We start from the raw sequence: 18019 nt of genomic DNA, 5'->3' as shown, positions 1-18019 counted from the left end.
GTGGTGTTTTGGGTTACTGAGCTTTGTCTGAGCTTCAAATGCGCACATTTAGAGTTTCAGATTAAATAGAACTGTTGATGGTCCAATCCTGACGGGTGTAACATGCTAGCAGGGTACGCTTACCCATTCCGGACACCTGGTACCACCACTAACTATCAGTGGTTCAGGATGGTCCTACTTAAATTTGTAAAACACTAAATGTCCAACGGACCTGGTAATGTATTACCTTGAATGAAATGATTATTGAATCAATTAACGTCATAATTACACATGAAAACATACTACTGACAATTATTCTATAAAAGTTTCTACCAGTTTTTATCGTGTTCCCCTGAGGTCTGAAATGAAACGGTAATGATTCCAAAGGGCATGCTTTCTTTAGAGGCAAACGTCATAACAGCACCCCTTAAACGTATGGTCGTGGGACTTTCCAGTTTCGGGGTTTCAGTCAGAGATACACAAATAGTTAAATAGGAAGCATGACTGAAACGTCTAATTTACGCAAGTGTATTTACAGACTTGAACGCTAAATCTTGTATTTCAACAATGTTTGTGGAGTTCTTGGTGTTATTTTCGTCAGCTGAACTTGAAGGCTTCCCGGGTGTTACCCTCGTTTATGCGTCGTCTACCAAGGGTTTTTACCCCAAGGCTGAAATTATTTATTCACATGTGACTAAAGACTTAATTTTGATTGGCTGATATAGAATGAATCGTTAAAGAGTGTGGCGATGCCACTTTGCGTCGCGGCAGGTAAAAACGGAATATTTGAATTAAACAGTTTGATAGCTGTTGTGAATAGGACGTGGCAATTCTTCTAAATTGCTTTTTTATTCTTGGCTTCTCTTTCTTATGAATTTAATGTTGTGATTAATAAAAAACTGGTTAATATGTTCATTAAAGAAGGACACGACTTACCTATTCCATTTTAGTCTGGTCTCTTTAAGAGAGGGTTGTACCCAAAGACTACAATAGTTTGTTATATTTTCTACTTCCTTGTCCACATTTAATCAGTTTCGGATCAAGATGAAGCGGTTTTTACTTTTGCTCGTCCTTTTTGTCAGTTTATCGATCTGTTTCGGCTGCCGCTCGGGAAATAGCCGTTGGAGTTCATGGGCTAGCTGGAGTGGTTGTACCGGGTCATGTGGTGGGCTGGGTACAATGTTTCGATTCAGGGAAAGAAGAATATCTGGTAGCTGTAGACGAGAAAATGATGTCGTAGCATGCCCAGAAATATGTTATAACGGAGGTACATTTATCGGAACCCAGTGTGTCTGCCCTACTTATATGTTTGATCCTTGCTGCAATACAAGTAAGTGGTATAGCTTTTCTTTGTATAATCGTTTGAGAAGCGATTTCGCACTGACTTTACGCTAAGAAATTGCTGTCTTCAGGGATCGCTTTGCCTTTGATGTCGTATCGTGTATGCATAAAATCTTCTCTTCTCAAGAGAATCAATAATTAGGTAATTTTGTTTCAAAATCCTAGACGATTTGTTACTTTCAACATGACAAGTGTACCTTAATTAACAACCATTGTATCGGAGCAAATGCCAGTCTCTACGAATTATACACTTGTCATTGTCTAAGTTACAGTTAGATTATTTTAGAGCGGAATGCACTGCGTTAAATTAGTAGGTTCATCTTTTTGTCAATATGAAACTCCCCATATGTTTTCTTCGTTCTCTATCAAGTTAGCAAAACCCCCAACAGATTAGGATTATCAGATACGACGTAGAATATACATGTAAGGTATATGCCAGAATTTATCTGATTGAAACCTTGAATAAACTTAATAAGCCTTTCTTTGTCACGTTTTAACATATTTTGGCGGATTTGTGCAGCAATCGCGATCCAAGTAATATTCGTAGACACAAACAACTGCGCAACGTATTGGCGTGCCTCCAATTGAAATACTTTCACACAATGGCTGTCTTTGCCAGACTACCACAGACACGGAAGTGACCTTTCAAGAAACTTTTATTGACACGTTCCACATATGTGAATTATATTTGAACAGCGCCTCAAGTGGTGAAACGGCATAAGAGCAGCTATGTTTATAGAGATGTGTTTAGGGGTCTGGACTAATAAACGTTTAGTTCAGCACTACACATTCAATCAGACAAAACATTTCAAGTACATCCTATATACTTGACACTGTACGGTACGACGCGGCCTGGTACCTGTTTCTCAGGTCTGCTGCGTGATGTTTCAAATTGACAACGTCTCCAAGTGGTAATAACAGTACCGGACAGTTAATATAGGTTTGCAGAGCCTAACAATTGAACGGCCGACAATTCTTTTTATTAAGAGTACGATTTGATATTGAAATATTTTCCGTTAGAGTAAATGTAGATTACGTGAGAAGGCACGTCTGCATTGTAATAAATGAGAAACGAAGTTCAGTCTAAGAGAGATGTAAAAAAGTTGAAGTTTTACCTCGAGCAGAGTTCCCGTTCTGTAAATACATGCAAAGTCATCAAACTCAATTCTACTGGCACGTTCGTCTTCAATTACACACGCATCACGGTGCCGTGTTACTTTTTATGCCTGGTGAGGACTAGACCCTGTATGACTACTCTTCGCAAAAAAACAAGTTGGACCGATTGCTCAGTTAAAATACCAAGTGAAAGTTTTGTTGCCAGCGTGTAAAGCGAATGCCCATTGAGAGTATATCTGGACAGGTATAGTATACTTCGAGTTATAAAAAAGTATGTAAGTGCCACTACAACTGAGATGATGAAATTAAGATTGATCAATCAATTAGCATGACAATAGTGACCAGTATATGTTTGTCTTGGCTGACACAAAAAGGTAATTTAGTGAAAGTTTCATTATACGAACCTGGTAAAACTTTGACTTGAATCTTCTCCGACAAGCTGCTTTGCCCTCGGGATTCGCCTTAATTGTATCGTTTGTCAGCATTTACCGGACAAAACCTATCAGCAGTATCAGTATCTTTAATGTACGCCCTCAGCATAATAATGAGCCATCTTGTGGCGATCAAGAGTTATTGTTAGAAGTACGCATGCTCATATAGACATAAATGTAAACATCTGGTGACACGCAACCTTTGTCATTTGTTTCCCCTAAAACTTGCAGACTTTCAGTCTTGTAAGCAACGTTTCTCATTAGAAAATAAAGCATGTTGTAATACACTATTGCTTAATGCTCTACATATGAAGGAAAACTGCACAGTAATATTCAGACGCAGATTATTCCGTAGTGGGGCCATTCCACTCGGCTGGAGGGGTTGACATGCACTGTCAGAGTAAACAATTTAAATGTTTAGATGTCGACGCTTGTTTTCACAATTTTAAAGACGAATGCATTCATATTCAGTACGACGGTAAATGTAAAACAAAGCCGGAGTGTGTAAAATGAGTGTTTTTCCATGTTGTGAATAATAACGTCAGCCCTTCGAGAGAGTTATGGGGTCCTTCAAAAATTGGGTCGCACGGGCGCTGTTCAGCTAGGATTCCAGAGGGTGCTCGAGTGACCTCGCAGAGTGACTAGTACACCAGCATTAACGAACGAAATCTGGATATCGTAACCCTGACAATCAACTTTCTTCAAGGATGTACATGTCCGTAGGCGCCTCCTTTGCCGAATTCACCATCTTAGACAGGAATCGGCGGTCTTGGGTGGATTAGTACTCAAAGTGAGTACAGCGCCCTAACTCGTTTGAAAATTCATCGGGCGTTTTGCTTCAGTACGAATATTTAAAAAAAAGGTATTCGGACCGTCTTCTTTTACATTTCCGTTACTGGCTTGCCCGAGTGGAAGATGAATTTCTTGTCTAAATGACCTCCACTAAAGTTTGACGTTCTTGGAAGTATCTTATAATTTGTACCTGGTGTCTGTATCCCTGAGACTTACACTGTTCCCTTGGAACGCCATCAATCATGGCCTCTCTGAGTCACTGTACATGTCGGGAATATAGGACATGTGCGTCGTCTCTATTCTGTATTTTCAGTTGTGTTGTCGTATTTTTGTGATCGATTATTGGCTATGCTTGAATATAACTCACTATCTGGATATCGAAATCATCCACGGAAACATGTCGGACAAAGGTCCTGTCGCGATGCTCTTCAAACCGCTGCCATACTCTTCATCAGCGTAGACGACAAATAAAGTCGTACGGTCGTGAACAATGAAAGGTGTCGGTCGCAATACATGCATATTTTCAAGGCGATTGTCTGTTTGTTCGTTTTTTGTTTGTTTGTTTGTAAAATGTACTTGTACTATTAGTGCAAGGGCCAAAAACTGAAAGCAAATAACAAACATTTATCCATAATTATAAATTACCTTTCGGAGTGCCCTAACAGGCTATGACTAGAAAACTATTCTTGTGATCTATTTTGCTGATTTTTTATTTATCTGTCAATGACAAGAATATGAAAAGAAAAGTTTGGACGAAATGACAGTGTCATGATCTTCCCTAAAGCATATCAACATAGCGGAATAACTGCTCGCGTTTATGAAAGTCGCTGTATCACAATGCAATTAGTGTCAACTTATTTTTATTCATAATTAATAATGAATACTGTGATCTTGATGTTATTGGAAAATGTCTTAATGCTGTATTTATATGCAATCTGATCAGTGTTGCAGCCATGACCGCTCTTGCGACATTGTCCCTAAAACGGAACTCGTTTCGCATTCTAGCATACTGCGGGTCACCTGTGGCGCACTCATGAGTCAAGTGTGTTGGATGTAGTCAGAAAGTAATATCTGAAACCGACGGTGGCCTATGTTTTGCACGATTATTTTAAGGCTTATACAGTATGTATGTACTTTTGGAGCTGTGATTAATCTGGCGATGGATACGGGTATACTGCTACAATTGCCTGAAATTCAAGCATAGCAACGCTATCCCGGTAGTTTGAATTTTGTCATGTAAAACTAATTTGTTACAAAAAAGTACTTCAATCAAATTTGAAAACGGACGCAAACTGTGCTAAATGTCCCCCAAAATAAACAGAAGTGGGACATAGTGTCCCCTGGTTTAAAAATCCTGGCTGCAACACTGCAATCTGCATTGGTAAGAATCGACTACGACAAATTTTTAAAAACTTTTACCGTGACAATTTTAGTTAAGTTTTACGAAATTCAATGGTGATTTGTACTACACAAAAAGTTGATGATGATGATGATGGTGATGGATTATTATTATCATTATTATTATTATTATTATTATTATTATTATTATTATTATTATTGTTGTTGTTGTTGTTGTTGTTGTTGTTATTATTATTATTATTATTATTATTATTATTATTATTACAAGTTTAGGGGCTATAAGTATTATATAGAAATCTAATAACAATTCATTGAAGCTGTGGGAATTCTGAAAAAAAGGAAAAAGGTGTTGTTTATTTTAATTTTGTCAATAGGGGTGACTTCTAATTGTCGTACGTATATTCTCTCCGCCCAGTTAGATAGGTGTTTCTTTTGACATCACTACCCTTATGAATATTCATATACTTGCAAAAACCAACAGTCGTTGTCTCTGGCAGCGCGTGCTCACAGCTGCTGAGCTGCACAGCGTAGCCTTTGATCGCAGGCCCATCGTAGCAGTCGTGGGCGCCCACAAACAAGGCACAGCGACTGTGGAGAGTCTATGCCAGTGGAATGTTAAATGTATCTTCAGCGTGGCATTTGTAGTTGTGGCGAAAACCATAAACCCTCTCCCTGTGCTGACGTTGTTGGGTTTTATTTTGTTCATGTGCATTTACTGTAAGCGATCGAGGAAGTTTTGGGATGGAAAAAGCATGAGTTTTTCCGCGAAATCTGTGCTGCAAATATAACTTCACGCATGCGCACTCGTTTGCCAGTGTACTCTGCCAATATGAGCATGCGCGTGAATGTGTCGTCTGTACACTACGTCTCGTGCTATAATCTTGTCGTTGAGCTTTGCATGTTGACAGAAACTGGAATTACTGCAGAGAATACTATTCAGGAGATCACAAGTGAGTCCCTAAGGTAACAATTAGGACGTTTAGGAAATCATTTCAGAAAGTTCACGCCGCCTGTGGCCATTTTGTGGAGTATAAGCTTATACGAACCTGGACTGGAGCGACGCTATACGGTATTTCTACTGTAAATATTGCCAGATAATATGCGATGGAATTTTGCGTTTCACGTCGTTCAATCATTCAGATGGAAATGCCGGCCTTCTCCAAACTTTGAAAAAATTAGGGTGACAGACTTTGGCTAACTCTTGTATAACAATGACGTAATTTAATGAGAAGAACTTTGTATTCGAGCTCGGCAACATGTTTTGATTTGAGAACTCTGATCATGACGGATTCACTGAAACAGTGAGTACGAGTATTCAACAACTTTTCCCTATGTCCATGTAGCACTTGTGCAAAAAATAAGCGAGTCCACAGGCCTTTTGCGAATCAATAAATGCGTTTTTCACCAAGCTGAAAGGTTGAAAGATGCGTCCGTCACTTTGGGACGAGCTAGATAAATGCAGTCAAACCCAGCTGGGCGTAGAAATTTGCCATATTATGACTTTGTTCTAGAGACGACCGGCCGTGCGGTGGAACTTTGCAACAAAGTTTCCATATCTGAACTGACGTACTTGAATGACAGGCACAGGAAACGCCAATAAAAATGCATTCTCGTTGCATTTTGATAATAATGTATCAATCACAATGACACGGAAATTATGCCTCCTCCCAACAGAAGGGCCAAGGTCTATTTTTAGCCCTGCTACAGCATATCTCAGTGCTGAATCGAAAATGCCATATAGCGCTGTTCACGGTTACAGGTTTGTTACTAAATATAGCTGTACGCGCGCGACATCGCACACGCAGCTTGAAATGCGGACAAATTTTATCAATGTTGCATACGTGGCCGTTTTTGCAGCTAGTACTCAGAGTCGTGAATATGTTTTTTAGTATTCATTGTTACACTAGCAGTCACCCACTGAGATGTATTTTCGTCGTTCTTGCATGCGTAATTTTCAAAAGCGTTATATGAAAATGTGGACAAATATTTATTTTTGCATATTAATGAGACAACAGTGACGTTAACTGTGAACGGCCCTATTGTTGTCATATTGTCCTGGCGACTTTTAAAATTTGCATACAACTGTTAGAGTGAAACGGGTTGTTTATAGGCCACAAAACTTTTGAGTCCCACTGTCATCCATTACACCTGTTTCCTTGGGCATTAAAGGTGTGCAAGTATACACATCAAAAGACTAGAAATTCACTTCATGGGCAGAACCTTGTAAAATAGCCCTTTCTTGTCTGGTTAACGAAAAAAGATACCCCAGATCTAAAATATGCATGGGCTACCAGCCAGTGTCACCCTCCTACCACATTCAGAACATGGTTGCCCAAGTGGACGACCAGGGAAAAAAAGTTTATTTCGAGCCCTGGGCAATATTAAACATGAAACATTTAACTTGTAATATTTCCCCTTGTCTTGGCCTGCTGGGTTTAAAAAATGTTTAAAGGTATACAGGGACCATGTTCAAATTTAGCCATTGCTACCATGGAAAGGGGAGATCTAGCTAATCATATGAATCATAGAGTTTATGGGGTCACGCCAGGTCACACACAAAAAAAATGCACCACTACATGGCCATAATTTTACTTTAGTTAAAGAATCAGAAATAATTTGTCTTCATTATTCTTCCTAGAATGAGGCAAAGAAATCAAAATAAATTATTATAAAATGAACATTATTATACGTTGTTAGTTATAAATCCATAAAATAAATAAGTACCAGTGAATTATGTTTTAAATAAAACAAAAAAAAACTGTTACTGGTTCTGTCTGTGGCCTTTCAGCTAGGCGACTGATGCCGTATGTTGTGGGTTCGAATCCGATTTAAAACTATCCGAATTTTCTACCCTGGGTAGGTAACACTGCTGGTGGACAGAATTGTCCCCGAGGTTATCGTTCGCCCAGTTAAAGCGATGAAATTCGTTTCTTCGCTTCGATAAAGTGTGTATGTGCGATGTATGATAGTGAGCATGCGTGCGTGAGTGCTTCACGAACTCTACAACGTGTTGAGGGGCCTCAGTCAGAAAAATGTAACAACTTAGCCGGCTATTGAACCACTCTTTTTTGGGAGTGGAGATTTAGCCGACTGGTTCTGTCTGTGGCCTTTCAGCTAGGCGACTGATGCCGTATGTTGTGGGTTCGAATCCGATTGAAAACTATCCGAAACTGCTTCTGATAAATAATGGTACATTGGGTGATAAGGGGAATTGGGTTGATAAAATTAATTTGAGATACAAGTAGAATTAATTTTAGCACATAAAATTAATTTGAAGGCATAAAATTAATTCGATGACTGCATAATAAGTTGGTACAATACTCTATAACACTTATTTGGGATGACTGCATGAAACAAAATTAAAAATGCTTGAAAAAATTTTTTCTGGTCTATATAAAAATTAATTCAAACACACTATAATAAACGGAAAACAATTTTGACAAGAATGGCCTCAATGTACATTATCTTTATTATTCTTCCTAGAATGAAGGCAAAGAAATTACAATTATTATTATTATTATAGAACACACATTAAAAGTTGTTACTTAGAAATCCATAAAATAAATAAAAAACAGTGAATTGTGTTTTAACATAGACCCACTCAAGGGTCTTTTGTTTTAAATTAAAAAAATTTGTGGTTCCCAAATAGGTTACCATGGCAACATAAAACAAAAATGAACATTGAGTTCATGCTGTGATAAATACACTTAGGAGAGCATTTGCATAGTTACTACGATTACTTTTAATGGAATTTTGAAAAAAAATGAAATTTTAAAACGCAAATAGGTTACTATGGAAACACAGGAGAGGTAAAAATGGATATCATATTTTGTCTTTCTAACCTAAAATAACCCTTTGGTATAATATTTCTGTTGATTTAATGGATTTTTACACTGATATTAGGTCTTTCTAATCAAAAATATCCCTTTGATATAACACATTCTGTTGATTACTGGATTTTAGGTGGAATCTTTGAAACACCGGTAATTTTTACTCATGAATGGTTGCCATGGAAACATCTCACATTAAAATGAGTGTGATTTTTTTTGGTGTGCTAACCAGAAAAACCCTTATTATCAATTTTTTTACATCAATCAATAGTTCTTTAATAGGAATTAGGGAAAAAGAAACATTTTCAATCCCACATTGGTTACCATGGCAACTCGAAACATTAAAATAAGTCTGTTTTTTTTTGTGTTGTCTAACTCGAACTCCCCCACTAGATAATTTTCATAACAACCAAAGTAACTTTTCATGGGATATTAGAAAAACTGGAATTTTCAACCCCTAAAATGGTTACCATGGAAACATGGGGCAGTGAAATCGATATCATATTTGGTCTTTGCGACCCAAAATACCCCTATGGTGAAGTTTTCATGGAAATTGAACCTATTATTATTCGCATTATTATTTCTATATAATACTTATATTAATTATTATTATTATTACAAGTTTAGGGGCTATAAGTATTATATAGAAATGTAATAACACTAGTTCATTCAAGCTCTGGGAATTCTGAAAAAGAGGTGTTGTTTATTTTAATTTTGTCAAAAGGGGTGACTTCTAATTGTTGTACGTGCAGCGCAGAATTATACACAATACTGTACGGAGAGAGGGACATCATTAGGCCAAGGAGTAATTAAATGCTTTTCGGAAAAGTGACACTAAGCAGTTTAAAGCGATACCCAGCAGGCCTAGACTTTTAACTTGTGTGCGAACTTTATGGATACACATTCAATCGGAAGCCACAGAACAGCACCACAAACGGCAAAAATTAGAGAGGCACCTTTTTCATCATATAGGCAGAAATCAATGTATTATTGCCTTATGTGTATTGTACGGTGATTGTTTTAACAGCACAATGGCAAATTAACTGTAATGTTATTAAAAATTACTTCAAACCATAACATAAATGATCAAAACAGGCACGTGCATATAGAATAAAACATTTTTTTTATTTCTTGAAGTGACAAGACTCAAATAAATTACATGTACCGATAACAAAGTTTCGGGCAAACATCTTTTACAAACTCTCTGAATATCAAAAGTAACTTATCCCACAAAGTTGCATTTTAAAAAAGGGACAAATAAAGAGCTAAACAAAAAATATAGGAAACGAAAAGGAAAGGTACACAGAAACTGAAAAAATACAAATTGAAATGATCAAATACCTTTATTTTAAATACAATCTGAAAAATACAGACAAAATTAAAAAATGAGAAATACTTGAAATCAAATGGACACCTGCAACTTCCAGGGTCGTTGTATTCTGTAAATAGATAAGCAAAACAAGGTTATTTACATCTGTACTTGTTAGTATATATACTAAATCATAATGAAAGCATTTAGAAGTATTTCATTCTTATTTTCATGCTAAAAATTGTAACTTTTCCAATGATATTTCATGTAAGATAAAACTGAAGGAAGTTTCATTTGAACATGTGAAAACATCCTAAAATGGTAAGTTTACATTTAATTCATCATTACATATACAGGACTTACCATAAAGATGACTTTTCAAACATCAATTTTAAATTGAACAAGTCGTTGATGGCACAGTCCCCACTTGTTCATTGGTACTTTAATTAAAAGTCCTCAGAGAGGATAGAGTCCTCTTCATTAATTAGGTCTATGATAAAAATACTGTGATACAGATGGCGCTAAATGGCCAAAAATGAGTTCCACGGTGGTGAAAACATAAAACCAATGTAGGCCGCCATCCTAATTACAAAATGTCATTAAATGAGTCAATTAGTAATGAATCAACAGGATGTTGCCGAACATTTTTGCATACTATCCTAACACTAATAGATTATCACCGGTACCATATTTCATAAAGTTTGATGCAGCATTTACAAACTATGAGATCAACATCTGTACCGAGTTTCATCAAATTTTGACGCAGTATTTGTGGATATATAACTCTAATTAGGAAAGTTCATTAATAAGCAATTACAAATTAATTAAAATGACACTGATAAATGCCTTTTTTTTGTTAAAGCAATGTAAGCTTAACATGTGTACCAAGTTTCATGAAATCTGATGCAGTATTTCTCGACATATCAGTCTAATTATGAAACTTAGGTAATTGACATGATACTGCTACATGCCGTTCAACAAATCAATGTGCATATGTATGACATAGGTCAATGTCCTTATACCAACTTTGAATGATACTGGTGGAAAGATGTCTGAGTTATGGCTCTGTACATGAAAAGATCGTAACAAAATGGCAGCCATGCAGCCATATTTAATCTTACTGTCTAAAAAATCTATATGCATATGTATGACATAAGTCAATGTCCATGTACCAACTTTGAATAAAATCGGTTGAGACTTGCCAGAGTTATGGCTTTCGACATGAAAAAAACCCATAACAAAATGGCCGCCATTTGGTCATATTGGATCATATCGTGAAACAAATCGACATACATATGTATAACATGAGTCAATGTCCTTGTAACAACTTTGAATAAAATCGGTTGAGATATGATTGAGTAATTGCTCCGTACATGAAAAAATTGTAACAACATGATGGCATGGTAGCCATATCGAGTTCATATGTATGACATAGGTCAAAGTCCTTGTACAAAGTTTGAATAAAAGCCATTTAGACGGGCCTGAGTTATGGCTAAGGACATGAAAAAATTGTAACAAAATGGCTGCCATGCGGCCATATTGGATCATATCATGAAACAAATTGACATGCATATGTATGACATAGGTCAATGTCCTTGTACCAACTTTGAATAAAATCAGTTGAGATATGCCTGAGTTATGGCTCCGTACATGACAAAATTGTAATAAGATTGCCGCATGGCAGCCATATTGGATAATGTTGTGAAACAAATTGATGTGCATATGTATGATGAAGGTCAATGTCCTTGTACTAACTTTCAATAAAATCGGTTGAAACATGTCGGAGTTATGGCTCTGTACATAAAAAAATTGTAATAAAATGGCCGCATGGCGGCCACATTGGATCATGCATATGTATATATATTGGACATGCATATGTATGACATATCAAGTAATCCTTGTACCAAGTTTGAATGAAACCGCTCCATGTATCTCTGAGATATCTGCGTGAACAGACGGATGCATGGACGGACAAACGCACACACTGACACACGCTCGGACATGACCAAACCTATAAGTCCCCCTGGACGGTATCTTGGGGACTAAAAATACAAGCATCAATTTAGTAAAAATATGATTCATAGAAAGAACCAGATTTCAATGTTTTTATTTACATATTGGTTTGTTATTGACTTAATTAATTTGTTCTTTACATGTTTATTTTATCATGATTTATCTTTACTTTTATCGCTATGGCCATCATTATTTCACGTTGCTTATTTGGTTCTGTATGAACCCCTTTGTGTTTTTGGCACTTTCACATGACTTGAATTGGTCATCACATGATGCTCCCTTACCATAAGTTCTAATTTCTTTAAACCATTATAGCCAGGTACTTTACTATACCGGTCCATTCCCTTCCTAATCTCATGATGGATACTCTCTACACAGTTCTGTGAGGAAACCAAAGCCAAACCCTGTGTTTTCAATCTGAGGGATGACATGATCTTCTAACATATGCATTTTGGGGGGGACACTTTCATTAGGAAAGTGTTCTCTGTAATATGCCATTAAATGTGATATGTTTGAACTGAGAATGCTAATATATTCATCTGACATTCTATTGCTTGTACTCTAAAGATTATGGCAGGCTGCAAATTTTGAAAATATTGGCTTATACAGACCACAAATGTGTGCAGCCTGTTCATTCAGCTATGGGCATATTTGCTGTGGTCCTGATGACGCTCTTGCACAACGTTTGAATGTTTTCTTCCTGAAACACAAAAAATAAAAAAAGGATATGATAACTTTCTTTCAAAGAAGCAAACAGAGTTGTTTCACTGAAAGTAGGTCAAAATAATGTAGACGAAATACATCTTCTGTAGTATATATATAACACACAATAAATCTGACACTGAAAGCTTGATGACAAGCAGAATACTGAACCTTTTAATGACTTTAGCAACAAAACAGTGTACAGTTGTAAAACACATACTTTACAGCACTTGTTCACATGATTTCCGATGAATGCCTGCCCGTGGTAAGAATGACGTCCAACACTAAATGACTGCAGAGCTTGGTCAATACCGCAGACTACAAAACCACATTGTTTTGGCAGTTTCGCTTTTACGTCTGTAGCTTCAGATATCTAAGAAAACAAAGATAAACACTGTGTTGTCTGGAAATGACTGCACTACAAATGTGCACAAGCCAAAATTCTGAAAATGCAGCATAGACATGACTGTGCACTTGAGATTGACAATGTTATTGCTTATCATCACAAAAATGATCTTACTTCTGGTATCAATATGCCATTTTCAAAGATAAAGGAGACCCTCTGAGATCTCAGGTTGCTAGACAGGTTATCTGTGGGTGTTCTCACATGATACAGGAAATTTAACACCATGCTAAACAAACATTACATGTTTATTTAACATGGCAACTATTCCAGTTTGATAAAAAGTTTGACTTGGCTAGCAACTCACTGCCACTGAAATTAATTGTGTCTCACAAGATTTCAATATTATCACAAAATCATGTATTTTTATTTTGTTAATGTAGTATGGTCTTCTATTCATAAATACTAACATTCCTGTCAGCTTCTTCACTGAGTTCCTGCACTTTCTCCTGGGCTTTTTTAACTTTGCCCAAGGTCATTAGTGGCGGTCTGCCATCATCTTCACTTTTGTCGTCATCATCATCATCATTGTCACAGTCATCATCAGAAAGGAGAGCCTTTTCAACACTATCAGCCAAGGTCTTAGCTTCTTCTTGGAGTTCTTTCGCTTCACACTGTAATGTCTCGACTTGTTTCAACATGGCTACATATGTGTCAAATCCAGCAGGCTTCAGCACGGGTTCATCAATGTCATCATCTCTCTCCAGAGTCGTGATGATCTTGATATCCAGTACTGCACAGCTAGCTTCCATCATGGTGAAAAACTTTTAAAACAAGCCAGGACTGATGTGCAACCCTGGGACTGCAACCTGTGATAAAATATAAGGGTTAGCACATGTATCTTTTACTTTTAATGTATGACAATATCTTGTAACTTTCATACCTACCTATTTATGAAGAAAACACAACATACAAATATACAACAACTAGATTGATCACAAATGCTGACATATGTGCTGGCTTCATTGTCAACTTGTTTTCGCATATAGCTTCACTAATAAACTTCTATTTGTGCACACCATTATGGACATAGTGGCATGCATACATGTAGATAGGTCACAGTGTGGTCTGTTGAACTGTTCAGAGAAAGGTAAAGTGAACTGATTGAAACAGAACAGAGCTATATGTTTAGTTGGTCAATGGAAGCAAACAACATAGTGGATTGAATTGATTAGTACATACTCTGTGCAGTGGTACATTGAAAAGTGGCTTTCTGACACTATTGTAGTGCTGCATGGCATGCCTTAGGTTTCCACCTGTTGAAAGAAATTCACTGTGACATTTTCTGATATCATCAAGGGTTCTCTTCTTCATTGATGACAATGGTTGTTCCTCCTTCGGCAACTGTGCTTGTTCCTTGCTGATCAATCAGCATACGCAAAAATATTTCCCTAAAATATTTCAATGTGAGGAAGACAAGGAACAAAAACTGACATAATTACTTAAAAACCTTAGTAGGTATAGACATGACTGGTGTTCATGAAGTCAATTTGATGTGCATGTGTGAACTCTTGGAGAGGATGTACCTGTAATATGCAAACTTATCAATTTAAATATTTATTTCAAAGAAATTCATGGTTACTACATTTTGCATTGCCAGTATACATATTAATACTATGTGTAAGAATTAAATTGAGAAATAAACACAAGAATTTCTACAGAGGAAAACAATCATTTGTCAATAGCTTGCAAATATTTATCAAGATCTGACCCACTGTGTACCCCTTCCTTTAAATTTATCTGACTAATCAATGTTAGCTGTGAATGTCTTAAGTCAACGAAAAACTACAACAAATTATCATAATTGTGTTCTACAGCATATCATACACAATGCATGCTGATTATTAACAGACGCACATATTGCAAACTGATAGGTCAAGGACGTACACATATAAATCATAGGTAAAACTGAAGTGTACACAATAAACTGCCTGTCCTGTCAGTGCCTCAACTTTTCTTACGTATAAATCATAGCATGCAAGTATACATTTCATACCATTTGGTCCAGACAATCCATAACTCTTGGCCAGATACTCATAATCTCCCATCATCCGTGCTAATAGTGTCTTGTCCCTGAAATAAATCAAAGTGGAATGTAAGACAATTGTCCACACCATTCTAAATGAATGCCCATGTTTCTACACATCAATGCATTTTGTACATGCAAGAAAACAACTTTGCCTTTTGTACTATTTAATGTAGGTATCATATTTATGCTCCATAAGTTTGGTCAGATTTGCACATTGTTTTTCAGATTTTTGGATCAGCAGTATAATGCATGTATTAAACTTGGATAACCAATATGTATGTATCTTAAGTTCCAAATATTGTACCAAAATAGATATATGGTACAATCTGTTCATTGTTTAGTAAAACACAGTATGCATGTTTAGACTTACTTCCACTTTGTGCCATCCAGTTTGTCTACCTGACCTCTGTTAACAGCTTAAGCTATTTCTAAATTGTAATAGGAATCAGGTGCTGCAAATGTACTCCAAATCACTGTATTATCTGCTACATTTGGATTACTGGTGTTAGCAACTTGGTAAACCATTCTCAGGGTTCCCTGACCCTTGTCCCCACCTAACTTTATCCAAATTTCACTGGTAGGTATTGTACCATGCCGGGTAAGTTTGCTAGACCTGAAGACAAATATGAAAAAGATGCAAAAACAACAGTAACACATATATTCAGTAATATGTGATAACAAGATTACTTATCCACAGTCTTTCTCTACATGATCATAATAGAGTTTGCACACAATCCCAAAAGTCTGACTGCAAGCCTGCTGTCCCAATATTAATACTCATGTGCTTATATAAGAGCATATAAGAACAATCTAGAACTTTTATTGACATGCTAATTACTGTTCTAAAATTCTTTCTCTTACACAACTAATTAAATTTCCAGAAAATTCCAAACATGACTTAATAAATTCATGGTTGTGAGGTCAAGAAGGACAGTGACCTTGATGAGTGTGGGGGAAAATGACCTGCATAACATACCTCACTTCCAATATTCACATGCCATGCCTTGAAGTAACGCCGTAATTTCCTCTTGGCAGCCCATGTTGTTCCCATAGCAACTTCCAAATGAAGGCCAGCACCTGGAGGTATGTCAGGAGTGAGTCCCAAGATCTGGAGGATTTTCCTTCTTGTCCTTTTGTTGGTGTCTCACTTCCTCTCACTCAGCTGCAGCATCGCATCACCACCACTGACAATGTCTCTCCTCTGACTTAACTGCAACACCCTCTGACGTCTTGTCCTAGTGCTAGCTTCTGAGGTTGTTTTTCATGGCTTTGGTGTATATGTTAAACACAATGGCTGAAAAAAATCACAAAAAAAATTGAAAAACCAAATTTATCTTTCAAAAGTATATGTGGGTGATAAATTCATGAAATTGGACTAGCTCATTACTTGATGAAATTAATTTGTTGAACCACTACCAGGTCACACATGTACTACAAAACCAAATAAACGTTATTACAAATACAAATTTACAAATTATCATATTCCATGATAGCTTTATCAGAAGAATTTACTCCAAAATCTAACTGTATATTGATATGTGGGTATAGATCAGCAAGAGTAATGCTGGTAAAAAACTCACCTGGCCCTTGGTTTTAACCTTTATCAAACTATCATCACTTCTGTTTGCTTCTATTTTTTTCTTGACAAGTGTTGTTGCCATTTCTTCATACTGTAGCAGCATATGCACCGCTGATACATTCTGCAACACAATTTCTGCGGCCTTCACTGCACATATATTGTTCTGCCTATCCCTTGATGTTTCATCATTTGATGTCTCGGTATTGATTGTGTAAGGAATGGGGACTGGAGCATGGTGGCTTCTGATGGGAAATGGGCTCACTGACGAGAAGCAGTGGTCTCTAGCAATGGACTGGTAAACACACCGTTTCGTGTTGTGTTGCTGATCTTGCAGTGGCACAACTGACTTACAACCGACATTCCCATAATCACATGTGACTGTGGCATTTGATAGCATGTTTGCAAAGGCAATGGGGGGACTTACAAGAGATTCACACATAATAGAGAGACGGCACACAGGACAGGATGAAGAAACTTGCAACCACTGACACAAACATTCCGCACAAAACACATGTGGTCCATCACACAAAAGTTGTATTGGTCCATCTATTATGTCTTTGCAAATGGGACACTCCATTTCTTCAATGAGATCATTGAACCTCTGTCTCTACAAGGGAATGAATCTTCTCATCTTTTTTTCTTGCCCTCTGTTTTACAGCTGCTGTTAGATTTGTACTGCCATGAGTTTCACTCTGTAGTTTCCCCGTCTTTCCTGTCTCCTTGCCAGTGATACCAGAAATGTCACTGCCTTGGTATTGACTTGGTCTGCCCCTGTTTTTACTGTCTTTCTTTTTCTTTCCTGCCTTACACAATGCATCACACACCGCACATCTCCATACTCTACAGTGTCTGGACCATTTCACTACGTGTGTCCCTGGCCGATAGGTTTTGTTATTGCTTTCTGCCTGCTGCCATGAAGCAATGACTCTCTTACAGAGACAACAAAAATTGGACGGGTGAACATCAGAATGTCTTCACTAAAACTGTACTCTGAAACAATTCTTTAACTCCATGATAAAATTGGAGCATGGATAGCTTGTGCCATTTATTTTCCGTGCACAAATACGACACCGGTTTTTAGCACACGAGCATGAAATTCGAATGACATTTTCACAGTCTAGGCCAACAGACGATTG

The 18019-nt window shown here is 37.1% G+C and overlaps 2 protein-coding genes across 3 annotated transcripts in view; one reads left to right on the top strand and one right to left on the bottom strand.

Annotated features, from left to right (window-relative positions):
- The first annotated feature begins 944 nt into the window (after positions 1–944).
- The window catches only part of LOC139118160 (uncharacterized), a 43315-nt gene continuing 26240 nt past the window's right edge, over positions 945–18019 (top strand). Inside the window, exon 1 of one of the 2 annotated variants that reach the window (XM_070681457.1) lies at positions 945–1309. In XM_070681457.1, the coding sequence (XP_070537558.1) occupies positions 1024–1309 (286 nt within the window). In that variant the 5' untranslated portion in view covers positions 945–1023. Of the gene's footprint in view, positions 1414–18019 lie in introns of both variants that reach the window. The other variant, XR_011548629.1, reaches the window with a different exon arrangement.
- LOC139118187 (uncharacterized) lies at positions 9955–16598 on the bottom strand. The gene is made up of 8 exons (XM_070681483.1): positions 16281–16598; positions 15675–15917; positions 15272–15348; positions 14458–14666; positions 13686–14084; positions 13093–13245; positions 12782–12870; positions 9955–10287 (listed from the first exon to the last, which is right to left on the bottom strand). Exons 5-7 carry the CDS (start codon positions 14028–14030, stop codon positions 12802–12804), a joined length of 567 nt encoding a protein of 188 aa, XP_070537584.1. The 5' UTR covers positions 14031–14084; positions 14458–14666; positions 15272–15348; positions 15675–15917; positions 16281–16598; the 3' UTR covers positions 9955–10287; positions 12782–12801.

Source organism: Ptychodera flava, chromosome 2, assembly GCF_041260155.1.
Source record: "Ptychodera flava strain L36383 chromosome 2, AS_Pfla_20210202, whole genome shotgun sequence".
In the NCBI taxonomy this organism is placed as follows: Eukaryota; Metazoa; Hemichordata; class Enteropneusta; family Ptychoderidae; genus Ptychodera; species Ptychodera flava.
Note: the sequence above shows the minus strand (reverse complement) of the source record. Positions and strands in the feature narration are given on the sequence as shown.

Excerpts from the sequence above, each read along its gene's own strand:
- LOC139118187 (XM_070681483.1), bottom strand. The coding sequence starts at position 14,030 with ATGATGGAAGCTAGCTGTGCAGTACTGGATATCAAGATCATCACGACT. Across the intron at positions 13,246-13,685 it reads GTGAAGAAGCTGACAGGAAT|ATATCTGAAGCTACAGACGT; the intron begins GTTAGTATTTAT and ends TTGTTTTCTTAG. Across the intron at positions 12,871-13,092 it reads ATGTGAACAAGTGCTGTAAA|GAAGAAAACATTCAAACGTT; the intron begins GTATGTGTTTTA and ends TTTGTGTTTCAG.